Source organism: Prionailurus bengalensis, chromosome C2 (assembly GCF_016509475.1).
Source record: "Prionailurus bengalensis isolate Pbe53 chromosome C2, Fcat_Pben_1.1_paternal_pri, whole genome shotgun sequence".
Taxonomy (NCBI): Eukaryota; Metazoa; Chordata; class Mammalia; order Carnivora; family Felidae; genus Prionailurus; species Prionailurus bengalensis.
This window is the reverse complement of record NC_057350.1, coordinates 83821397-83848162: the sequence shown is the minus strand read 5'-3', so window position 1 is coordinate 83848162 and position 26766 is coordinate 83821397. Positions and strand designations below refer to the sequence as shown.

Sequence of the window (26766 nt, the reverse complement as noted above, 5' to 3'; positions counted from 1 at the left end):
AGAATGGTGGAAATCCATTCAGCTTTAAAATGCTGTGTTCAATGTAACTGCTTGGGTGATGTTTGTTACCAACAGCCCCACCTTGTAATGTTTGAAAATTCTCTGGCAACTAGTCATGGAGCTTTATAGCCTCATAGGGAAGTGAAAGCCAAGGGCTGTGGTGCTCTGGGCAGCAGTAGGGGTGGGGGGTGCGGGTGGAGACTGAAGTCTCAAATTCCAAGCTGCAGGACTCCATGCCGGCACAGGCATCCAGGTTGGGGACTGGCAGTGGGGTCAGTCCTCAGAAACGTGACTGGTTTGTGCAGGGTCCACTCTGGTATGGCTGACCATCACCCTGACCTCTCCAGCAAGAGACTCTCACCAACAGCAATATTAAATCAAACACTACACACCCGTATATACACCCACATATTATCCACAGACATGAGCACTGGGCAACGAGGCTAACAGATAAACATAAGGAACAGCTATTAGCAGATATATTAGATGGTTATCTGCCATTCTGAGAATAACAGTTTGTAAGCTTAAGAAGTATCCTACAATTAATGAGGCTCATTGTCAAAACAATTCAGTGATGCATGTGTGCTGGCAAATGCAGTTTACATAATATACTAGTTCTCAATGGAAAGGGTAGTTTTTTAACACTATGCTTGTAGGTCAATTATTGGGAAGTTGGGATATATTCTTCCCATGTAAACAATGATAAAGTCTCTGAGCAGTTCACAAAATAGGTAACTCCTGAGAACTGAGTTAAATTTGCGAATCCTAACTACTCATGACTCTGCTTCTCTCTATAGAAAACTGCTTTCAGAGCTCCAGCTAGGACACCAGCAAGAGGCTGTCTCCTGGCAGCACTGCAGAGAAGGTGGGAAGAACTAGATCATCTCAGTATCCACTAAATTAACTGGTTTCTAAACTATGAGTGCAGTTTAGAATTAACTAGGGGGCTTCTAAAACTTCAGAAGCTGGGGTCTCACCCCAGACCTACTGCATCGGAATCTCCAGAGATGAGGCCCACATCTGTCTCTGCCTAAAGCTCAGTCGGGGACACCGATGGCCTTCCCTGGTTAAGAGCAAGTGAACTAGGCTAAGATTTAAAACAATACGTGGTTTCAAACAGGGTAAAGAAAACGTTACAGTAGTCAGCTTAACCGAACTAACAAAATTCTGAACATTTTAGAAGTTAGCTGATGAACCTACGTTCTCAGACACAATTCACAAAAGTATTTAGAAACTCTTAAGCTATTCTCTTCTCCATTCCACACATGCTGAAGAGTCCTCCCTGTGGAACAAGGCAGAGAAAACAAGCATCCTCCCTGCACATCCAGCTGAGGCAGTAAAAGGGCAAAAGGACCCCATGAAGGGTCACATCACAGTAAAAGGACTTCTCAGCCTGACCTTGATGTAGTGGTTGATTCTCTCCACTGAGGTGAAGCGGGCTTCTGTCTCGGATGCCAGTCTGACGGTAAACTGGAACAGCCCCGTTAGCTGATAATGGAAAGCAAAAGCCAAGGGAGAATTCATTATGAATACATGTCAGGCCAACAATAGAAAACCTGCTCCATCTAGGGGATTAGAGCTCAATATACGAACTAACTGGGCACCTGCAGCAGCTAGTTTTAGGGACCGAGTCATTCTCTAAACATGTAACACAATGCCTATTATCCTCCAATCAACTGCAATTCTCAGTGAATGTAGGTGGCATTGTGGTACTGCACGCGCTAACTTTCCTGTATCCAAAGGATTTCCATCCATCTTTACATTTCCAGTACACATATCTGCAGCTGAGTAACTTCTGGGCTTCATACTTGCACCTGCACCTGCTCTGGCAGTCCTCTCCTCCTGAGAGGAACGAGTGAGAATGCAGAGCCCCTGTGTACCTCAGACTGAGGACCCTCAAACACAGCACATATAACACATATTCTTCCCCACCCAATAATCAAGTAAGTCTGCCTAACACGGACAGACGTCTTTGGGAATCTGTGAAGATACATATGTCCTCTTGGTTTTCTTTTGCTACTTATTTATTTTGATCTTTCCCATAGGGAAAAATGTCAAACAGATACAGGAGTAGAAAGGGAAGTATAATGAACTCCCATGTACTTAAAAAACTGTCAACTTACAGGCAATATTGTATCATTTATACCACGCAACCCATCTGTATTATTTGAAAGCAAATTCCAGACATCCTATCATTTTATCCATAAATACTTTAGCTTACATCTAACATATAAAGACTCTTTTAAAAACACAATACCATTGTCCGACACCATGATGACACCTTAACAGCTTCAAATACTTAGTGCCCAAGTTCCCAATTGTTCTTTGAGCTTTTCAAAGACCTTAGACTACCCCTAGGGACCAGGTCTCCACGTGTAACAGTACTGGGAAAATCAGGGGCCTGAAAATAAAATGCATATAAGAAGCATACTGAGGACACAGTATTTTTTAGAAGACCAGGAAAAGGCCAGAGATGGGAGGGTGGTGAACGTAGAAACCTACAATTAACACACTATTTTCAAAATCATGTTTATTTATGAAGAAACAGCACTTATTTCTTAAACACATGCAACAGACTTAAATCTCTTTGTTCCTATATAGCACTTGGATCTCTCTCCCATTCTCCCTGCCCAACCAAGCCTAGGTTGTTACTAACAAAGAGATGGACAGAAGCTCTAAGAGTCAAAGGCTTAGGGAGAGCCCCCTACCATGCCTCTCCTAGGGCAACACAGGACTCAAGTGAGGAGAGGTAATGCTCCGCCCCAGAGACTGACCTGGACAGCATAAGAGATGGCAAGACCCGAGTAGGCAGGGGGAATCTGCCCATGCATGAGAACAATCATCAACCCAGTGGTGGTGATCAAGGCAATGCTGATCAGGTCCAGCCGCACAGCCAGCCACCGCATTGCACACGTGAACAAGAAGAAAGGACCTTGGTTGTTATCGAGTAGCTCCTGGTACCTGTGAGGGAGACAGAACACCTAATAGGCCAACAAAGCACCACACAGTCCTGGGGAGGGGTGATGTCAGAGTTCTGGTGGATTATGGATGGAGGGCTAACTTTTAAGTACTTCCTGTGTGTCACCAGGAAAATGCTATGGAAACCTAAGGACTGCAGAGTATTCCAGGCTCCATACACAGGACAACTTGTGGTTTTCCAGTTTTACTCCTTCAGAGAAACTAAATTTGTTAGGGAAAAATATCTACGTTAACGGCACAAGGAATGCACGGGGAAAAGAGACCAAATAAAGAGGCTGGTTAAGCTTTAGCAAAATGTCTTAGGTCAGGGGTCATTTCCTCAAAGAAAGAGAGGTTACACAGGCAAACTGCAGAAATGCCCTAGGGCCTGGAAAAATAAACTCACAAAGTGAATATGGTAAAATGGAAAATGTCTGCTGGGGCACTGATGTTGGGCAAAACGGTGCTTGTTTCCCAAGGCCACAGAGCACAGAACCAGGAACTAAACCACAGCAAAAAAAAAAGACCTGGACAACCTTTGCCACTGAAGGAGTGAGACACTACTGAACCTGGGGTCCTAGAGAGCAGATCAGACACCATCCAAAGGCTTGTGTGTCACATACAACTACAACTTCAGAGCAGGGAGTCTTACCAGGCAAATGTGCTTTGTTTAAAAAAAAAAAAAAAAATCTCTTTTCTTCCTTATATATTTGGAGAAAATCTAGAAAATGTAGTAAAGAAGAAAACGCAGTATTCTCACCACTCTGTTAAAACCAGGGTTAATATTCTGCCATATCTTCTCTCAGTACTTTTTCTAACACACTTAAATTTATGTGTGCGTGTATATACACACATACAGTGTATGTTACTGTTTTTCTCTTAAAGTTAGGATTATTTTTCTGAGTCGTTTAACCTAGACTTTCCATTCTAGATTTTCTTTTAATTAATTACCTAATTTTTGGAGTAGACAAGATATGCACAGAAGATTTAGAAGGCATAAAAAAGTTTTTTTTTTTTTAATATTTATTTATTTTTGAGAGAGAAAGAGAGAGAGAGAGAGCACAAGCAGGGGAGGGAGGGACAGAGAGGGAGACAGAAAATCTGAAGCAGGGTCCAGGCTCTGAGCTGTCAGCACAGAGCCCGACGCAGGGCCTAAATTCTTGAACTGTGAGATCATGACCTGAGCCGAAGTGGGACACTTAATCAACTAATTCACCCAGGAGCCCTGGCATAAAAAGTTTTACCATGAAAAGTCAGTCTTTCTCCCGCCCATCCTCCAGCTACTCAGTTCCCCTTTCCAGTGGCAGCTAGTAGTTCCTTGCGCACTCTTTCAAGGATATTCTAAATGTCATCTATATAAACATATACTTAAAAGGGAGCATACCATGCACACACATCTGTATCTTGCTCTTTCACTAATGTATTTTATTCATTTATTTTTTTAATGTTAATTTTTGAGACAGAGAGACAGACAGAATGTGAGTGGGGGAGGGCAGAGAGACAGAGGGAAACACAGAATCTGAAGCAGGCTCCAGACTGAGCTTTCAGCACAGAGCCCGATGCGGGGCTCGAACTCACAAACATGAGATCATGACCCGAGCCTAAGTTGGATGCTTAACCAACTGAGCCACCCAGGCGCTCCTCACTAATGTATTTTAGAGATCATTCCATATCAGTACCTATAGTACTGTCTTATTCTTCTTAAGGGCCACAGAGTATTCTATATGGGTATACCATAGCTTGCTTAATCAGTTCTGTATTGAAGGACATTTAAGTTAGTTCCAGTCTCTTGTTAATACAAAGCTCCAAAATGACTATCTATGTAGATAAATTTCTCATATAAACAATCTTCAGCAGCTAAAATAAAAATGTCAGTCTAATGTCAATGTTCATCTTCTACTGTTTCAAAAAAAGAAAAGAAAAAAGGAAAACTCCTTCATATATAGCCATTTAGAGTCCAAAGCCAATAGACTCCAAAACCTGTATTTTGCCTTCTCATTTGCTTAGAAAGGAGTTCCCGCAAGTGAGTGAATGAATTTTAATCAGAGACCATTAGATCACTAATACTTTTTTTGTAATGAGCTTTACAATCACCAACTCTGGCCCTGAAAGGCTTCTTGGACTTATTAAATGCTGGTGCCCTTATTAAAAGGGCTCAACCCCCCCTTTGAGCCCTCTGGCCGCCATCAGCACTAACCTGTGCAGAAATTCCTGCCCTTTATTGTAGGCATGGATGGTGGCAAGGCCCTGTATGCTGGATGTGATGTGGGAGAGGAAAGGTGACTGTGTGATATTGTCCAGACGCTTCAGCTCTCGAATCAGCACCCTGGAGAGAGAATGAGTTCCATGTCAGAGTGGTAGACCAGCAACTCTGGCTTCATGCTGGAAGATGTAAACACTTCTTGTTTACCTGGAGACAATGTGCAGAACTGAAAAGAGGATGAAGAGGGGCCCCACCGCCACCAGGAACCATGGGAAAACTCCAGCGATCATTCCAACACAGAAGAACACCAGGATGACATTTTGGATGAACATCTCAGCCTGGAAGGGCAGGCGGACATCAACTGCGGAAATCATAAAGGAACAGGGAAAATGAGACCAAAAATTTTTTAAAAAACACAAAAAGATTCCACAAATTCTCTGTCTGAAATTTGTGTGTTGTCTTTTAAATCAAAGAAAAATCTAGAAACCTGGTTGCTCTAATTTTTCTTGTCCCAGGAAATTCTAAGTGATCTTTCTTTCCCCAGTCCCTCTTTTGGGTTTACCATGCCACCCAATCACTTTAAACATTTTTTCCCTTTACAAAATAAATATGCTTGTTGCAAAATATTTAGAAAATAAATATTCAAGAAGGAAAATAAAAATGATCTTTATTCTTACCAGTACCAACAAACTGCTGCTAACATTTAAGAAATTTTTCATTATGAAAAAATTTAAACGTACACAAAAATCAAAGGAGTATAGAACCTTCAACAGTTAACAACATTTTCTTCATCTCCTTTTAGTTATATCCTCTCCCAACTTTTTCTGTTTTTTTGTTTTGTTTTGTTTTTTTGTTTTTGGCTGGAGTATTTCATAAAAATCCCAGACATGTTGATATCACTGATTTTTTTCTTTCCATCTTTTCTCCGTGTGTGTGTGTGTGTGTGTGTATGTGTGTGTGTGTGTAGAAGAAATGGGATCGTGTCATGCATCAGTTCTGTATATTAGTGATGGTTCTGATCCCTTGTTACTTCTGGTCATAGCTTTACATTGGCTTATCAACATCTGAAACATGTCCTTGGAGGCAACACAGGGTGACAGTTAAAAGCATTAGCTCTAGGGTGAAAAGATCTGGGCTCAATTCCCAGTTTTGTTATCTAATAGCTGTGTAATCTTGGGCAAGTTGTTTAACCTTTCTAGACATCAGTTTTCCCATATAGTCAGTGGATGAAGCAATACCCACCCCCCGAGGGCTACTCTGAAGATGAGGATAATCCATCTAAAACATTCAGTACACTGCTGGTTACACAGTAAGCCATCAATAAATATCAGGTGCCACTACTATTATTCTGGGCTATGAGAAGTATTTAAGCTCTGGTGCTGGCACAGCCCATGTGACATCCAGAAAACCTGCCAGAGGTTGTAGGTGTCCAGGAAGCAACACACTGCCCTCAAAGTAAACATGTTTTGGAATCTCAGATGCTCCCATCCAAAGCATTTATGCCAACTGAATCCTCAGAACTTATTTTCAGGTTTAATGAGATCAAATGAGAAGTTAGATGGCAGGTAAGAAATCAGATGGGTCCTTAGCCTAAGTACAAGTTGCAATCTGGAGAAAATGCCAAAACTAACATGTTCCTGGTGTGGACACCAGCACACCTGGTGAGAGCCCCTGTGCTCTCAGAATCTAAGGCTGGATAGATGTGCACACCTGGTGAGCATCTAGAAGGCTGGAGTGCACAGGGAGCTGCAGCTTGGGCTCCAGAGCATAAAAGAAGAAGTGAGAAATACCTTCATCCATGTCTTTGGAAAACCTGTTGAGAATCCTCCCTGTGGGGGTGGTGTCAAAAAATTTCATAGGGCTTCGAAGGATCCTTCGGAAAAGTTCATCATGGAGCCGGGAAGAGGCTCGCAGTGTGCCCTAAAGAGCAGAGGACAAAGTGATCATGGCTCAGAGACCCAGGGACTCAGGCAGACTCAGTTCCTATTTATCCAGGTCACAACTCCACAGGACATCCACTCCCAAAGCTGGAGAAGGGCAAATGGTCATGGAGGAACGAGGTGGGTACTAAGAAAAGGCTGGGGCTAATGGGATACAGGTCATTTCAGCTAGGGCCATCTTGCTTCAGAGATGCTCCCCTGCTCAGAATTGACCTGAGAGAAGCCATGCCAAAGTCTGACCACAGAGTTACCAGGGAGAGGATGAGCAGAAGTCACCACTGCATACCTTGACAAAGACAACTCCTCGAATGGCTTTCAGGATCAGCATGACTGCCATGGAGAGGGCGTAGATGCTGGCATAGTACTGCATGAGAGGATTGTCCTTCATGCTGCTGCTCATAGAGGTCTTGTTCCCTTGTGTCACTGTGGTGTTCTGTTTGGAGGCAAGGCTGTGTGAGGCAAGACTCCTATGGACAGCAAAGAACTCCTACTCAGGGCCATTCTCAGTTCAAGGGGAGGTGCAGAATAATGACCATGGGATCTGGTTGTGGCAAACACAGGCAGGCTTTGGCCCCCACTTCTCTCTTTTCTAAATGAGGGCAGACAGCTTTCAGGTGTCCTATTGCTGCATGAGCTGGTTAGGGAGCAACTATCTTGTGAGGTTACATTAGGGACTCGTCTTTTTTATCCTGGGTAATCCTTGTTTATTGGTTCTTTCAATCAAAAACTGAGCAGTTTCCCCAAGAACACCCAGAGAATACAAAGAAATGGCCACATTATTAGACATATAATTTTCCCATTAATGAGTAACCTTACCCCACTTCCTTGCTTGATCCAGTAACTCAACCACCAATTGCTGAAAGCTGTGCTGCCCACATTCAGCATGAAAAGGGATATAATGACTAGGAATGCCAAGGGGCCCCCAGCAGCCTGGATGTAGACACCATATACTGACCAGGGCACTGAACCCTGCCCCTTTTCTTCCAGTTGCACCAGCTGCCCTAGGTAGGAAAAAAAAAAACAAACAAACAAAAAAACCACCATAAACTCAGCAGAAAAAGGCTACTTTTCTAAAACTGAGTCACCTATAGAAGAGCAAAATCAAAGAAAACCAATAGTTTCACATAGCTCTAGATCAGAATTATTTCCTCCTTATTAGAATATTATTCCCTTTAACATTTACTAAGCACCTATTATCAACCGGGCCCCAGATGAGTCCCTGGAGCAGTAAAGAGGATTAAGACTATGTCCCTGCCCTTAAAATCTGGCTGAGGATCCTTCCACAGCCTGGTAGGACAGACGGATAAAACAAGCACATAATTATAATAAAATGTGCTAAATGCCATGTTAGAGACATATGCAGGGCAACATGGGAACATCCAGGTGTACCTAAACTATTTGGGGGAACTGTTTCAGGGAAGACTTTCTGTATGGTCTCAAAAGGTATGCCAGGTTTGACCAGGTGGGGAAAAGAAGGGCACTGGCCCAGAGGTGGGAAAATAGCACAACCAAATCAGCCAAATCGGCAAGGCTAGAATATGAAGTGCAGCTAAGAGTAGCAGGAGATAAGGTTGATTAGTAGGGAGGCCGTGGTCAGAGGATAAAGGCATTTGAACTTCATCCCTCAGATAAGAATTTCTCCCAGCAGGGCACCTGGGTGGCTCAGTCGGTTAAGCATCCCTGCATCCAGCTCTGTGCTGATAGTTCAGAGCCTGGAGCCTGTTTCAGATTCTGTGTCTCCCTCTCTCTCTTCCCCTCCCCCACTTGTACTCTATATCTGTCTCTCTCTCAAAAATAAACATAAAAAAAAATAATAAAAAAATAAAAAAAGAATTTCTCCAGGTGCCTGGGTGGCTTAGTCGGTTAAGTGACCAACTTCAGCTCAGGTCATGATCTCTCAGTCTGTGAGTTCGAGCCCCGTGTCGGGCTCTGTGCTGACAGCTCAGAGCCTGGAGCCTGCTTTGGATTCTGTGTCTCCCTCTGTCTCTGCCCCTCCCCCACTCACACTCTGTTTCTGTCTCTCAAAAATGAATAAACGTTAAAAAAAAAAAAAACAACTTCTCAAGAGAATGGGCTACAGGTGTGTGGAGATTTGACTCCTGCCCAGGCTACGGATGGCCAGATCAGCCGCCTCAGGCAGCAAGAAACCTCATCCTGTTGTCCCTGTACAAATAACAGCATTTTCTACGCATGCCCTATCAGGACAAGGATTAGGAAACACTGCTTTGAAATGGGAGGCTCCTGAAAAGACTTCCTGAGGGAAAGTGAGTTAGTTGGTCTCCTGTTTTTAACTAGATCTCTCAGCTGTCTGTATGGAGGACAGATTTAAAAGGAAGTAGCTATAATACTCTAGGTACAAGATGATAAAGGCCAGAACTAGGGCCGTGGCAATGGGGATGGAGTTTCAGGAGGTACATTCATTCAGACATGGTGATTGGCTGAGGAGGAGAGAAAAGTTCAACGGTCTCTCCTAGCGGCTCCCAGGGATCAGGTGACTGATGCTGGTGCACTAACACAGAGAAACAGCTCTACAAAAAGCCAGCGCCTCTATATCATGGTCAATGTTTAATTATCTTGGAGCAAGCCTCGTGTGCCTGGACTACTTGAAGAGTTATGAGTAACCAGGTCAGGGGCTCTGCAGATGAGAACAAATGTTCCCTAAGGGTATTCTGGGTTTTTTTAATACTGCCTATGGCAGGAACCAACAGATGACTCAGGCTTCTGTGCTATGTTTGCTTCCTGTGTAGAGGTATCTTACTTAAACCACACCCCAATTCAAAGTCTCATACATGGTTTATGAAAAGGAAGAAAAGCTCCAGAGTGTACTAAATCAGGGTGGTTAACTCCCAACACCAAACATCCACAGCTTTAAGAACAAGGAAGTGAAAACGGGCCAGGGCCAAAGCACAAGCAAACCCAGGGAAGGTCCTGGATTCAGAACACTAGGTGACATGATGACACAACAAAACCAGAGCTTTAAAACAGACACATTCCTTTCTTTCCTTTCTTATTGGTAAACTGATATGCAGCTTGAAATTCACAAAGGTGAAAGAAAAGACCTAAGGTATTGTAAATAGCTTTCCTAACTCTCAATATTTGTTTTATTGCTAAGATAAAGGATTTAAAAAACAAACAAACAAAACAAGACTCCCCAGGACTTGTTTCCCCAGGACTCCCCCTGGGGAAAGTGCAACAGGAAAAACCTACGCTATCAACTCTTCACCACAGCCCAGCTGCAGCCTTGTCAGAAAAAGCCAGGAGTGTATCATCCTAACGAGGGGGCTACTGAGGATACAGGCACTGCTGGTGCTGGAACATCTCTGCCTAGACTGGCACTGACTTCTAAAGAGCAGAGGTGAATTGCAGGAGGAAGGGTGTATCTCTAGCCATTATTCCATTTTTCCTCACTCAAGATGACTCAGCTGATTGTTGACACCTGACCCACACTGCAGAGACAGGAGGCAGAGGATTAAAGGTCCTTCTTCCTGCTTTGGTCTGTTTAAGCAAACAGAGGGTGCACCTCATGATCTCCCAATATTCTGTAAGACTTTGTTATTCCAGAGGTAAAAGGCCAGAGACTCTAGAACACACAATGCTATCAAACATTATGAATCACTACTTGGCATAAAGTTCCTAATAAACTTTAATGACAAATCTAAGAGGTCAGAAAAGGTCATTACCTTCCTCTGGCTTCGCTGCTTTCTCCTTCTTTACTGATCCTGTTTTAGGACCCTTGTCTTGTGATTTCTTCTGTGAACCGCTGGTTTCTTTTTTTGAATTAATCTAATAAAAAAAAAAAAGTGTCTCCAGTTACAAGGCAGCCATTCAGACAAAGGTCCATAGGACATACTCGAGAATTCATCTGGCAAGCTGCTGCTACTCTTGAGAATACATCAAAACCTCTCAAAAGGGCCACCTATTCTCATTTCTTGTGCTTCCTCAACTCCTTCAATCTTTGAGATCTGGGTTCCTACCCTTGTCATTCCATTGACATTGCTCTCCCCAATGTTCTCAGCCACTCCAACTTGCCCAAAGTATTAGGGCTGGGGTCATTTCCATTCCTCTCACCTCTTATCTCCACATTACTAAATCAAATCATAGATCTGATCATTTCCCACTGCTACTACAGGATAAAATCAAACTTCTCAGCCTGATCTTGCAAAACCTCCATATTCTCACCCCAGCCTAACTCTACATGTTTCTCTCCCATTCCCATGGCTTCTACTCTACAGCCACATTGGATTTCATACCATTCCTCACACCACACTGCCATTCTCTACTTCTGGACCTTTGTCCACAAGGGTTTTTCACTTGGAATACCTCTCCCCTCATCCCAACTCAGTTAGTTGTTCCCATTCAGAGGGATTCAAATCTTATATCCTCCCTGAGACAACTTAGACTCCTCCAGAAGAGAGCTCACCCCTCCCCTGTTCTCCCAGGCACTTGTTCTCCCAGGCATGCTGCTGTAGATGTGACCTGGTATTACAGTTCCCTGTAAGAGCATAAGAGCATTGATCTTTCCTAGGAGAATGTGAGTCCCTCAGGGATGGAGAGGATGTCGGACTCATGGTGATAACCAACGTTCACAGGGCCGAGCTCTAAGCACTGTCCATAATAGGGCACAAATGGACTTAATATAAACACTCATCAGGGGCACCTGGGTAGCTCAGTGGGTTAAGCGTCTGACTCTTGGTTTTGGCTCAGGTCATGATCTCATGGCTCATGAGCTCGAGCCCCCATTGGGCTCCTCACATCGGGCTCCATGCTGGCAGTGTGGGGCCTGCTTGGGAATCCCTCTCTCTCTGCACCTCCCCTGCTTGTGTGTATGCTCTCTCTCTCTCTCTCTCTGAAAATAATAAATTTGAAGAAAAAAAAAGAAAAAAAAAATGAGGAAACTGAAGCTCAGGAAAGTTAAGTGACATATTGGAAGTATGTTCTCTTTGCTGCAATACACTCTCAATATTCTTTTATTCCTCAGACATTTCCTATTTTAACTTCTCTCCCTCTCATTTTCCCCTCCATGTCTACAGTGAGGAGGAAAACTTCTGAAGAGTCTAAAGTACCCTAAGACTCATAAGGAGAGATCATAAAATCCAAATCTAGATTCTGGCATCTCTATAGAAGTTCCTGGTGACACTCTGAAATGCTTGAGTTATCCCCAGAGGCCTAAAATACATTGGTCACGAACAATTAGTTGTTCTGTATCTGAAATCAAAGAGGATGACACCCAAAGACTGAAATAGGACTCCCAGAAAAGGCCCTAATAACTCTGCTTTTATCATGCATAGACATCAAAATGGTAGCTAAGAAGTTGCTTTTAGGCTAGCCTGAGTGCACCCCCAGGACCCAAAGTGACCACAGAGTAAGGAGTTCAATATGAAAGCAGGTTGGTAAGAAGGACAAACAACGTCTTTGGTGTTTGCCTAACTTGCAGCCCGGAGTAAAGCCATGGAAAGCCGCCGTCTTTCTGTGCTGCCACAGGAGGCAGGGTAGCAAGGCAGAAACAGCACCGTGGAGTCAAATCACCCCCTTGTTAGTGAGCTGCTTAACTTTTCAGATCTTCCATTCCCTCAGCTGTAAAAGTGGGGGATAATCCCCTTTTGCCACAGAGTTCTATTAAAATGACTAAATGGGATGACATCTATAATGTGTCTAATCCAGTAATTGGGACACAGTAGGTGTGAGTTAGTGAGTGCCAAGTCAGCAGTCAAAGCACCACGGATCATTTTCAAATGTATGCAATATTTAATTTCTCTTCCCTCACTCCTTATTCTCTCTTGTTTATTTAAAAAGGAGCTCCATAATGCTTCAATCAGGATCGGTCGCGTTTATGAAGCTAAGTTATGACTGAACAACACTGAGCCCATATATCCATCTCCCTGTCATTGCCTTATTAATAAGTTCTCAGTGGCAGAAGACACTGGCTCACCAGCCACATAATCCTGCTCTTCTAGAGTAGAAACAGTATGTGAACCAGCACAGCAGTCTGGTCACCAGAAAATAGGGCCCCTTCCAATAAGACAGACACTGAGTTCAGCTGAGATCTCTCCATCAATCACTATGGTCGTGTCTCCCTTGCTAGAAAAGAGGGGTCACACACAAACACCATGAGAATCTTACCTCAACTGGGGGTGTCTCTCCCAGCAACAGGTTATTAAAAATGGTAGCATAATCACCATTTAAATTCATCAGCTCCTCATGGGTGCCTCTTTCTGTAATACAGCCCTCTTTCATGAAGATCACTTCATCACAATCAGCCAGGTACTGGGGACAAAGGCAGGGACAACACAGTGTTGCTGAGATTTGTGCAAATACATTCAATACCTATACCTTAGTTCAGAGGTTCTTAGCTGGAGGCAATGGAGCCTCTCGGGGGACATCTGGCAATATCTGGAAACCTTTCTGGTTGCCACAACTGGGGACAGGGTACTGCTGTTATCTAGTGGATAGAGGCCAGGAGCTCTCTGGGCCCAAATGTCAATAGTACCAAGAGCGAGAGAACCCTTGCTTTAGTTTATTGTGGCTTGTGACGTAGTTCAAAAAACATCTCCCATTTTTGGCATAAATCTGCTGATGGAGCCACATAAGCCTTGCATTAAACTTCACACCCTTTTGTTGCACTCAGAAGTGCATACAATTACAGACTTTCTGTTGCAGAATGGGGGATTAGCCCCCTAAACTTGACGACATATGCAAAGCAGATGGCAACATCCTGGAGCTGCTCTCCAAAGTGGCTGCTTGTCTTGGAATGACAGAGGGAGAAGAGCTTGTTTTCCTTAAACAGTTCCCACTTGCATACAGATATTAACACAAGCTTTCCAAACTATCTCATACCCAAACTCCAGTTTTAGCCTACTCCTCTTAGCCCTTTTACTTACTGATTTACATGCAAAAGCTAACATGCTCCAAGGATCTCTAATTCAGATGGCCATCTGGTACACCAGTACAATGAGTTTTATTGGTACATTGGGCCAGGAGCTATTTGCTGAGGAAATAAACACTGATGACTCCAGGAACCTCTAAGGAGTCCCGTGAAGGTACCTGGACCAGGCCCACCTCCCTGTTTCTAATTTTCCAAGCCAAGGTGGGCAGCCTGAGGAAGAATGCTCCATACCTGTAACTGGTGGGTAACAAACAGAACTGTCTTAGACTTTAAGTGCTTCTGGATAGCACTGTTGAAGATGTGGTTGCCCACATGGGCATCTAAGGCACTGAGGGGATCATCCAGGATGTAGATGTCCCGGTCACTATACAAGGCCCGGGCAAGGCTGATCCTTTGGCGCTGTCCTCCACTCAGGTTCGCTCCTCGCTCGCCAATCTACAGGAGTCCAGAAAGCATAGTGAAACGTCCAGTTCAAGTCCAGTACCTTACTTAGTGATCACCCCAGTCACTGCTCCTCTGTTCCATCCATACCAGCTGCTTCTACTGAATTCCCCACCTGGATGAACTGCAACTCTTGATCCTCCAGGCCCCACACCAGAACCGGGGAAGCCAGCCCAGAGGAAGACAACTCTTCCTCTCCCATAACCAGCTGGTTACTACTCAACCTTACTACCTCTGGCTTTACACTCCCCCTTGACATACCATCCCAATCCATTATCTATGGGCAGAAAGATCTTTCCAAAACACAAAGCTGACCATGCCCCACTCTCGCTTAAAACTCCCTTTCAAGGGGCGCCTGGGTGACTCGGTCAGTTAAGTGTCAGACTTCAGCTCAGGCCATGATCTCACAGTCTGTGGGTTCAGGCCCCGTGTTGGGCTCTGTGCTGACAGCTCAGAGCCTGGAGACTACCTCAAATTCTGTGTCTCCCTCTCTCTCTACTCCTCCCCTGCTCACTCTCTTGTCTCTGTCTCTCTCTCACTAAAATAAATAAACATTAAGGGGGGCGCCTGGGTGGCACAGTCGGTTAAGCATCCAACTTCAGCCAGGTCACGATCTCGCGGTCCGTGAGTTCGAGCCCCGCGTCAGGCTCTGGGCTGATGGCTCAGAGCCTGGAGCCTGTTTCCGATTCTGTGTCTCCCTCTCTCTCTGCCCCTCCCCCGTTCATGCTCTGTCTCTCTCTGTCCCAAAAATAAATAAACGTTGAAAAAATAAATAAATAAATAAATAAATAAATAAATAAACAAACAAACATTAAAAGAAAAGAAAAACCTCTTTTTCAAGAGCCCTAAGAAATAAAATCTAAACAAACATGTCACAGAAGGCAGGCCCTTTGCCACCTGGCTCCACCGCCAACCCTCTCTTCTACTCTCTGGGATCTAAGCCATTTTAAATTGCGTGTGTATCTGAACCCTCACGACTACTGTCATGCCTTTTCTGTTACCATATCTGCTCAGTTCTGACATCCTCTCCTCTGTGAAACATCTCCCACCCTCTTCTCTACTACTACCCAAAAAGGGGGTGACTTTTTTCTTTTTTTAATTAAAAAAAATTGTTTTAAGTTTTGAAAGGGGACTCTTTCATCAGCTTATTTTGTGCCTATTCAAGTATCTCATCCTCCCAGCTATAAGCTTTTTGAGGGTATAGATCATTCTCCTATTGCTTTAATTCCCCAGTGCCCAGCCGTTTCTGTCTATGTAGCTGGCACATGAACACGTGAATAAATCGTCAAATGGTAACTGGCTCTGTACTTAAAAAACCATTCATTGAATTCAGAGGTTTCAAATTTGAGCATGTATCAGATCACCTGCAGGGCTTGTTAAAACAGATGGTTGGACCCTGCGCCTATGATTCAGTAGGCGTGGGGTGAGGTGTAAGAATCTGCATTGCTAACAAGTTCCCAGTAACACTGCTGCTGCTGATCCACTATGAATCTGGGAACTAAGATTTGAGTACCAGTGAACTAAAGAAACCATTCTGGTTTGAAGGATTTAACTCAAGTCAGATGAAAAAAAGTGCAGGCCCCAAAGACCTCCAGGGTAGGTCATGGGAGACAAATATCAACAGGGAAGGACACAAGCCAGTTCCAAAGACTCACCTCTGCAAACTGCTCCAGGGCAGAGAGCCAAAGAAAGAGGCCTTTGTGCTAAGGCCTCTTTCTTTCTAATTGAAAAGGGCTCTCTGCAGACTGTATATCAGTAAGGATATACAGGATTCTGGTCGGCAGAATGAAGTTCAGAGAAGCTCAACAAGCACATGCTTGACTTATGGTTTTTTAAATGAATAGTGTGGAAAACATGAACTCTGAACCAACAATGGGATTTTGTGTAAAATTTGTATGACATACAGAATGGCTAAAATTAACAACCCAGGCAATGACAGATGTTAGCGAGGAAGCAGAGAAAGGGGAACCATTTTGGCACTGCTGGTGAGAACGGAAACTGGTGCAGCCACTCTGGAAAACACGATGGAGGTTCCTCAAAAAATTGCACGATCGAGCAATTGCACTACTAGGTATTTATCCAAAAGATACAAAAATGCTGATTTGAAAGGGCACATGCACCCCAATGTTTATAGCAGCACTACCCAGAATATGAAAAGAGCCCAAATGTCCATTGACTGATGAACAGGTAAAGAAGATGTATATATAATATACATATACAATGGAATACTACTCGGTGATCAAAAAGAATGAAATCTTGCCATCTGCAACAATGTGGATGGAACTAGAGGGTATTATGCTGAGCGAAATAAGTCAGAGAAAGATATCATATGATTTCACTCATAAGTGGAATTTGAGAAATGCAACATATGAATATAGGAGAAGGGAAGCAAAACTAAGATAAAAACAGAGAGGGAGACAAACCATACAGACTTAAATACAGAGAACTGAGGGTTGCTGGCGGGGTATTAGGTGGGGGGATGGGCTAAATGGGCGATGGGCATTAAGGAGGGCACTTGTGGGGATGAGCACTGGGTGTTATATGGAAGTGATGAATCACTAAATTCTACTCCTGAAACCATTATTACACTATATGTTAACTAACTTGGATTTAAATAAAAAATAAATAAATAAAATGATATGCAGATAGGGAAAAAATGCAAATGACATATAAAATATTTATACGTTTAAAACAAGTAGTGTTGATAACCCCTCCCTAAGGAACACATGCTTTCCTAACATAAAGTTTCAATGAAAGCAAAACTCCCTGTGTGGGTACTCCTGCATTTAAGATGCATTACTAGTAGATGGTTCTGGCACAGCCCCGCAACCCATCTTCCAGAATCCTCTCTGTTAAACACATTGCCCCAACAGGGGCAGAAGGCCTGTACCTCAGTCAGGTCACTGTTGGGAAGAATGGCCAGGTCAGGCCTCAGGCAGCAGCTGTTGAGCACAGAGTTGTATCTGAAGGACATAAAGAGACTAAGCATCAGGGACATGTTTGGAGTAGAGCCTGCTGCCTTGGGCTGCCTTGAGTCTCACACGGCCAAGATGGGAAAGCATGAGAGAAACCAAACATTCCTTGCCTTTCTTCATCAAATTCCTTCCCAAAGAGGATGTTGTCTCTCAGAGTGGCATTGAGGATCCAGGCCTGCTGGGCCACATAAGCGAAGGTTCCACTGACTGCAATGCTGCCCTCTAGAAGTGTCATCTAGGGAGACAGACACCATCCAATGGCATCATGATGCAAAAACACCACCCTAAGCCAACAGAACCCCCCACATTGCACAATGGAGTTCAAAGTTTTGGCAATCTTCTTGGATGCTTTTGGACCCAAATCCAGACCTCACCTTTGTTCCACAGAGAGAGCTACAGCAGCAAAGAAAATCAAAGTTCTCCTTGCTTATGTGTGATGGGAACCCAGCATAACCCATGACCTGAATGAACAAACACTTCATTCAGCAACCCATAAGCTACTCGATATCCTGTCTCCCTAACTGAAAACTGTTTTAACTAAGGGAAGCACTAGAGTGGAAGGTCCTTTCAGAATTCCCCTGGGGAGGATGCTGTAAGGATTTAGAGCTAGTCCCTGCCTCAAGACCGGGGCAGGCCAATTCATCTATAAAATTAATTACTCCAGGCTGTTGGCTAAACCAGCTGCTTCTGTAAAATGAGGACCAAAAGGAAAAAAATTTGTTAGACATGAACTAGTATTGCAGAGTATCCATACGATGAGGATGGACCCTCTCGTTCAACACGAAGGCACTGCATGATGAGCCATGTGTTTCGAGTTGTGTTTTCACTCACAGTGATTGATATGATTTATCCATTTTATCCTCTTTCGGGGTTCCTTTTGGGACTGGCAGTAGACATCTGTCTTGAGTTAGGGATGTTATAGCTTGAAACAAAGGTTCATTAGCCAGCCTGCACATCGAAGCTTGTCCTCTCAGACACTGTTAGCAGACAGTGTATGGAGAGAGGTGCACCCACCGCAGACCATAACAGTGGTATTAACTGCCCAGAAACTGGTAAGCATGCCGCTATGCACCCAAAGTGTTCCGAAACCCACGGAGGGTCTACCGCAGAAACTCCACACCCACACTGCGGACTGCCAACACAGAGTTCAACTCCAAAGAATCCAGGGCCACCAGCTTTACCAGCCTCCCTGTCAAAGAGATCGCTGTCAGAGATTTGGTCTAAAAGCAAAGCCCCACTCTGCTTTCAACCTAACCACCACCCACTCAACACCACTGCCCCCTGCCCCCTTCATTTCCTCTGTGTCTCTCATCATTGACCCTTAAATCTGACCCCTAAGTTATCAGAACATCTAGGAGAGGTTTTGGCGTTTTACAAAGACCAAGGGCTGAGCCTAATCAGTAGAGTCTCATACAGCAGAGGGGTGAGAGGGTTGTCATTCCAGATGATGTGAACGCAGCCTTCCTCAGACCACACTAGGTACCACGGCTCTCGAGGAGAGCCACGCTCTACCAACTGTGACAGTGACACTCAACAAGACAAAATATTCCATAATTGGACGCTACAAAACACTCTTCCCCAACTCCATCTCACATGAGTTTAATCTCCTCAATATGGATAAATGACTCATTGGACCTCATCCACCTGCGGGTCAGAATAAGCTCAAGTTTATCCTTATCTCAACCTTGTAAGTCAAGCTGGTTCAATTCAAGATTAAAAGCAGGTGGAAGCACCTTGTGTTTTTTCCCTATTATTTGGTTTTAAAACACGGTAAAAGATAATTTGCCTTAGCTGGATGACCTTTGCCCCTGACAGCCCTGGGCTGGCCTCTCGGTATACCATTCACTCTCTGCCCTGGGCTATGCTTGTGGGTCTGGAAGGCATAGCTCCTCAACTAGACCACCAGCTCCTTGAGGGCATAATTCTTTCCACAGCTAGGTTGAAAAAGGAGTGCGGCTTTGCTTCTAGATCAAATCCTGATATCAATCTCTCTGACAGGGAGTCCGGTAAGGCTGGTCTGCCCAGCTTCTTCAGCTTGTGGGCAGTATTCGGTTTGTTCACCTCTTATATCTGACATCTCCCAACACACCATCTGGCATCATATGCCACTTAATAAATACATGCCGAGTAAAAGAAGGCAGGAGAAATAGAGGACTCCAGCTAGACATCAACCAGTCATTCGTCAGGCGTGCACTGAGCCCGCTTCCAGATGCAACACCATTAAGGGGTGGAAATGTGGGGGTGGGGGCAGAGGGCATAACGCAGACCAAGGGTTCGTTTTGTTTCTGCCTTTCCTCTCTTCGAGAAAAGTAGTTCATTTTCCCCAAGACTCTTGTTAAGCCAATTCCAGAGAAAGAAGCAGAAAATGCCAAGGACAATAACAAAATATTACCTGGCCTAAAATGGCTGAAATGAGAGAGGTTTTTCCACTTCCCACACTGCCACAGATTCCAACCAGTTTACCCTGCACAAAGCACACAGAGAAAGGAGGGTCATTACAGGACCACTGACCACTTATCTCTAGGGACTGCTGATTTCTTCAAGGAAAAAGACATTAACGACAGGCCAACAATATGGGAACTATCATCCTGATGACTCTGCATGTCACTTACCTCTGTTTCCTCCCTGTCAGCCACCTACTTCCTAGGGTTTCTGTGGGGATACACGGAGGTAACAAATGTGTAAGCCTTTTAGAAAAATTAAATATGCCGCACACATGAAGGTCTCCCACATCACTTTTAGAAAGGCTCAGCCTCTTTCCTACTTTTTTTGGCAACCCATGTTTTTTGATTATTTTTGCTGTTGTTTTGGAAATAAGGGCAGGACTCTTAAAAAATTATTTTGTTGATTTTCATTTTATACGATTTTTTTCCTCTAGGGTCTATAAATTATTTTCAACAAAAACTATGTGCACTGTTGTTTCCATTTTTCTACAAAACATTTCCAAGAATCTGAATATTGATACCATCAATCCCACTTAAAAATGGGGGAAAAAAAGCCTGTGATGAACTGAATATCCTCAGGCAAAATTATGAATTCTCTTGACAGGTGGTGCTAAAAGTTTTCAAGGGCAGACTGGTGATTTTGAAAAGGTCACTTATTTAGCAACCCTGCATCAGCTCAAGCCTCGCAGCAAAGGAAAGAAGAGTGGTATGTAGAAGAACAGGGATTCTGGAGGCAGACAGGTCTCGCTGTGAACCCCAGCTCCATTAGAACCTGCCAAGTGTGTGATCGACGTCTGGTTACTTACACTAACACCGTCTGTCTCTCACTAGGCTTTGAGCAACTGGAGGAAAGGCGTTAACTTTGTAGAACCAAGTACTTTGTACAACCAAAGTATCTTTGTCTCAGACAAAGTATGTTGGACAAAGTTTTTGACGCTGTCCTGGAGTTTGAAAGATTACAGCCTAGTGGTCATGAGGAGACCAAGTCACGGGTTCAATCAATCTCTGCTCAAGTCAATTAGGTTTACGCAAACAAAACCCTGTTCCCAAGACTAAATGGCGACTAACAGAGATATCAACAAGGAAGTGCACTCCCGGGGTGCAGACAAATATTAACTTCCCTTCCCCTCCCTGAAGAGGGGGGCCGGAAGAATTAAGGTATCCCTCTCCAAATAGCTAAAGGTCTGTCATGTGAAAGTGGGCTCTAAAAGGGCAGAATGAAGATCGAAAGAAAGTAGAAGAGTACATTTCAGCTGAATATAAGGAGTAATCCTCTAATAGGGCTGTTTGGAAATGTAACAGAGCTGCCGCACTAATCAAAATCATTATTAAATGAGAAGTCTGTTGTCAAGAGTTAACTGAAGTAAAGAACTGATGTCAGTGGCCTCCAGTGATAAACTACACTAGTGGTTTCAGGTGTTTTCACTAAGGACCATCTCCTGCTCTTGTTTATATCTTTCAAGAGCTGGGAGCCTTTTGTTCTCAGAGTCTATCTCTGGGTCTGTGTAGCATACGTTAGTCGGTGGCTGACTTGATACACACTGCATTAAAACCCACTGCTCCCCACCTCCAGTTATGTAGGTAAAGTCTCACCACCACCCCTGGTCCAAGAGACACTTCTGGGTTAACTGGTCTCCTTTCTTGTTTCCCTACACACTCTTTTGACTCCAGAGGCTAAAATATTTCTCTTCATACATGAGTCAGATCATATCATTCTTCTCCAAAGCCTCCAATGGATTCTCTCCCACTCAGAGTAAAGCCAAAGTCCTGTAAGGAGGCTCAGACACCCCAGCTGCCTCTCTGCCCTCAGCATCTACTATTTTCTCCTGTGCCACTCAGTACACTGCAGACTCAGGGCCTTTGTGCTTCTGTTCCTTCTGCCTGGAATGTTCTTCTTCCTCCAGATATCCATATGGCTCAGTCCGCCACCTCCCTCCTGCCTTTTGCTCATATATTAGTTTTTAAATGAGGCCTTCCCTCAGGCAGGCTGTTAAAATTGTAACCACACCTGCTCCAGGCCCCAGCATTCACAATCTTCCTCACACAGCCTTTATCACCACCTGACATACCATGTATTTTACTTGTTTATTATCTGTCTTTGCCCACTAAAACATAAGCTCCAAGAGCACAGGGACTTTTGTTGGTTTGGTTTTCCACCGCTATAGCCCCAGCCCCACAACAGTGTCTGGCAGAAGGCTGGCACTCAAAAAAATGGCTGATGAATGTATGTATGTGTATACATATGTATGTAATATATGTATGTATGTACACACACACACACACACACACACACACACACACACACACATCTCAGACCCTCTAAATGGTGCACCCTTCAATATGGTGCTGGTGGGAACCAGTCATAGACTGTATTTGCAGAGCCCTGAAGTGGAGTCTGTTCCAGCCACTCTGTGCAGGAACCGCTCTGAGAGACTCTAGTCCTGTGCTACCTGGGCTGTGACATCATACACCATAATGATCCTTCATTTACATTAAAAATAAACAATTACAGAATCAATACGTTGTATGCCTGAAACTAATTTAACATTGGCTGTTAATTATACTTCCGTAAGGGTATATACAAATAGATAAAAAATTACAATAGATTTGTCACTAATAGTAGCACTGAGAGTTCTTCCTATGGGCCAGGTTCTGTGCTATGCACAGCTTGGTGGTAATGAGAAGCTCACCCAGAGTTATAATAACCAGAAATAATTATTACAGCTCACACACAACTCTAACAACTAGAATCTATTCAGAGCAAGATCTTGGAAAATCCACTTGAATGCTTCATTTCCTTGCTTGTAAAATGAGCATCTCATGAGATCAGTTGATATTAATTTCTATTGTTAGATGCCTAAATATGCCTTTGTAGAGTTGGAGCTGGCCAGATTTGCTCTTTAGCTCAAAATGAGTCCCCAGCCACAGAGGACTTTGCTATAAGGAAAGCAGCTGCCTACTCTGGCCGGAAGAGACACCCGCAGACACCTGCAGATGGATGGAGCGCAGGTGGGGAACGGGGGAGGTGGAGGGCTTACCTCTTCGATCTCCAGGTCGATGTTGTACAGGGTCCTCTGCAAGCGGAGGATCCCCAGGTGGATGTGCTTGCCCTCCTCCTCCTCAGGACTGGGCCTCTCGTCGCTGTCCAAGAGGAGGTGGCCTTTCTGCTCTGCCAGTACCGCCTGCTGCTCAGTGCGCTGCAGCTGTCTCACCTTCTCTTTCTTGCCCCTGGCAGCCCTCTTGTCTTTTTTCGTTTTGGGGGTCAGCTTGGGTGAGTTCTGGACACTGCAGTGGGAGGAGTCCCATGCCAAGGTGGCATTTCTCACCTCTATCTTGATGTGAGGGCTGGCTGGTTTTTTCTTTATCATGTGAACCTCTTCCATCAGAAACAAACTCTGATAGGAGTTGTGAGAGAGGTGCAAAGATGAGACACTGGATCAAGACCAGGGGGACAAGCCTAGGGCGCACACTCACGTAGCAAAACACATCAGGCTATACAGTGGAAGGAAGCTGAAGGGCAAAAGGTAGCTCATTAGTGTAGCCCAGCCTCAGGCCCATCGAGAGGTCACAGGGGTGTGGGGACACCCTCAGAAGGGACAGCAGCCGTCTCAATGGCCCAGCGCTCCACGCTGCCAATCACATCCTAACCTACCTTTTCCTTTCTACCAATCTATCGTGGCCAAAGCACAATTAACTAACCTGTCTACAGCCCCTCGTTCTCACCCATGACTTGCCAAACAGCAGGTAGTAAAATGCAAGCAGAAAAACCAAAGGGCATGCTTCTCTCCTGAACAGACAGACTCTCATCACTCTGTTTCCCTTCCAGAACACTCCTGTGGAACCTCAAAGCCTATGCTCTTCCCTCACCTACAACATGGCTCATGTCTGGCAGGAAGAGGGAGCTGAGATCACGACCACACCTAGCTTGATGGGTCGGAAGGGAGTACCTAAGCCTATATCACAGGCAGAATGCCTCTTCTTGGCAACAAGTTCTCATGTCTTCAAAATCCTGCCTAGAAACTTGAGAGGATTCAAACAACCAAAGGAACAGACTTGGGAGGAAGTGAAGGCTATCTCCTCCCTCAGAAACATCCTTGGGAAACAACAAGATTTTCCTCCCACTTATTCCCAGAGACCCTCTGAGTTATGCTAGGGGAAGAAAAGAAGAATGATTGAAAAGCTGAGTGTTTCTGAAATTAGATTCAAAATACTAACTGCAAAAAACCTTATATGTGCCCATGATTTTGAATCCACTTCTGACAGCTCTCTTAAACTGGAGATCACAGAATGCTATCCCAGTTGGATTTCCAATATGATAAAAATAATTTTTTTAATAAAAAAAGGTTAAACATTACAAAGAAAGCACCTTTAGAGAAAAAGGTGACTTTCAGGGTCAGGATTCTGCTTATTTACTGAGAACCCCCAACTATTTTAAAGTTTGTGGGTATTTTTTTTAATTAATTAATTAATTTTGAAAGAGACAGAGAAAGAGTGGGGGGAGGGGCAGAGAGAGAGGGAGAATCCCAAGCAGGCTCCACACTGTCAGCACAGAGCTCAACGCAGGGTCAAACTCACAAAGCTGTGAGATCATATGAACTGAGCTGAAATCAAGAGTCAGATGCTTAATTGACCGAGCTACCCAGGCACCCTTTTGCCAGTGTTATTAAATGTAACATATAATCCCCTTCCCTAAGAGCGAGCCGTTTCCCCTGGATCTTAAACGTGTAGCTTCCTCTTTTCCTTCCTTTGATTCCAACACCTCCTATCCATTCCTAATCTCCAATCTTCCCAGAAGTGTCATGGTTCTAAATATCCTTGATAGTCTTCACTCTTGATCAACCTTAGGTTTAATTTCCAAAAACAGCTGTTGGTTTCATTTGTTCAGAGCCTTCTAGAAAGACCGAACTAAGAACAACATGCCAAATATCTTGACCACCTTCACAGAGTACACCCATATGCTGACAGATCTCCCACCATTGTTCTCCCCTAAGGAAATATTAAAAGGCTCTTTCAGGCCTCAAAGGACGATTAAAAAAATAAGCCTTTGCCTCTAGTTTGCACAGCTCCTTCCCCACATCTCCTTCCCATGGGCTCCCTGCAGCCTGCCTCCTCCTGAGACATACTGAGGCACACAAGGGCCTCATAACACTTGAATTTATATCTATCTGAACTGGCACCTACCAGGACAACAGACTCTTAGAGGTACATAAACCATAGACCTCGGTGCCTGGGTGGCTCAGTCAGTTGAACGTCTGACTCTTGATTTCAGCTCAGGTCATGATCTCACAGATCATGAGATCAAACCTGGTGTTGGGGTCTGTGCTGCAGGTGCGGAGCCTGCTTGGGATTCTCTCCTTCTCCCTCTGCCCCTCCCTTGCACATGTGCTCTCTCTCAAAATAAATAAATAAACATTAAAAAAACAAAACAAAACAAAACACCAAACCCATAAACCTCAACTTTATCATAGGACAGTATCAAAACACAACCCTCATTCACTTGGAATGTATCTATTGAGCAGAAGAGGGGACAGAGGGTCGCCAGATAAAATATAGGACACCTAGTTAAATTTTGACTCTATACAACCATTGAGTAATTTTATAGTATAAGCATGTCCCATGCAGTTATTAACTAACTGGGTGTCTTGTCTTTTCATTTGCTAAAACTGGCAACCCTATACTGATGACTATCTTATCAGAAAAGTCACAGGGTGGCTTCTTACTGCCTTTTTACATGTTATCATCCTCCTGGAAGGAGGAGAAGGAGGGGTAAGGGGAAGGTGAGAGAGAGGAGGGGCTGGAGGAGACTGCTAAGAAGAATAAGACAGAATGGAACTGAAGTCTCATGGGGCATATAATACAGCTGTGAGTGATTTTGCTTCTATTATTAACTCTGAAGTTCCCTGGATAGAGGAAGGAGCTATGATGTGAAAAGCCACCTGCTAATACCAAGTCCTCACCAGTAAATGAAGACAAGAAAGCTCTTGAAAAACATGGGGAGGACAAACCTATACTATAAACTCCTATTCTTTCATCCAAGATGCTACCAAATCCATCCACTAACAAGGACAGAGGGACAAACTTATGGTCAAAACATTTACTTTCTTCCAAGACTAGATACTGTAGATTGGGCAAAATAAAGATCTGATTATAATTAGACCATTTCTTTTATATAGCTCTGGCTCTTAGCCTTCTAGCAGCCAGGCTGGAATGAGGGAGGGCACAGAGCTGGGGACGCATTCTTGAGGACTGACTTTCTTGCTCAAACAAAATTCGCCTTGTTAACTGTAAACAAATAGGATATAAATAAATCACAGAAAGGTATATTGCATTCTTCATATTCTCCATCATGCCAAATTTGTTTTCTCCTGAATATCTAAGGTGAGGATATCAATGCCTCAAACATCTGAGCCCCAAACCTTCAAGCAACAAACATTGCTTTTGCATTGTTCTCACTAGCCAAGAAGGCTTAGCAGGAGTCCAGAAGCTACTCCACGCAGGGGCATTGTCAAGGAATTGCAGCCCACACAGGTGCTGTTCCTTTTTTAAAAAGTATTAACCATGATTTTCAAATATCCCTCTACCCTCCTCAACATATCTCATCTCTTTGTATTATTCTGAAGGCACAAAGAACACAACTGAGGCATGATCAACTAACCACCCCCAGAAAAACCCTGCTATCTCCTTAGTTGCACTTTGCAACGTGGTCTCATTTTATGACTATTCCCATATCACTGCATTCCCTGCATCATGAGTGGCAACTACAGGGCAGGGAAAAAAAGTATCAAAAAAAGGCTTAGCGTATTGACCAAACAAAATGACAACAGCATTTTGGTAGAGGTAGATGCTAGACTGAGGTGAAGAAAAGCTGACAGTCACATAACATTTCTGATCTTCCAGGTATGAATCACTGAAAGGCCTAGGA

At 44.0% G+C, this 26766-nt stretch overlaps 1 protein-coding gene across 4 annotated transcripts in view; it reads right to left on the bottom strand.

Moving 5' to 3' along the window:
• The window catches only part of ABCC5 (ATP binding cassette subfamily C member 5), a 79692-nt gene that overhangs the window by 17806 nt on the left and 35120 nt on the right, over positions 1-26766 (bottom strand). For all 4 annotated transcript variants that reach the window (XM_043594772.1, XM_043594773.1, XM_043594774.1 and 1 more), the window contains 14 exons: positions 22883-23239; positions 19793-19864; positions 17511-17635; positions 17316-17388; positions 14216-14419; positions 13222-13365; positions 10782-10884; positions 7918-8102; positions 7388-7534; positions 6952-7081; positions 5369-5522; positions 5156-5284; positions 2775-2961; positions 1399-1488 (listed from right to left, as the gene is read on the bottom strand). In XM_043594772.1, coding sequence (XP_043450707.1) covers positions 1399-1488; positions 2775-2961; positions 5156-5284; positions 5369-5522; positions 6952-7081; positions 7388-7534; positions 7918-8102; positions 10782-10884; positions 13222-13365; positions 14216-14419; positions 17316-17388; positions 17511-17635; positions 19793-19864; positions 22883-23239 — 2100 coding nt within the window. The remainder of the gene's footprint in view (positions 1-1398; positions 1489-2774; positions 2962-5155; positions 5285-5368; positions 5523-6951; positions 7082-7387; positions 7535-7917; positions 8103-10781; positions 10885-13221; positions 13366-14215; positions 14420-17315; positions 17389-17510; positions 17636-19792; positions 19865-22882; positions 23240-26766) is intronic.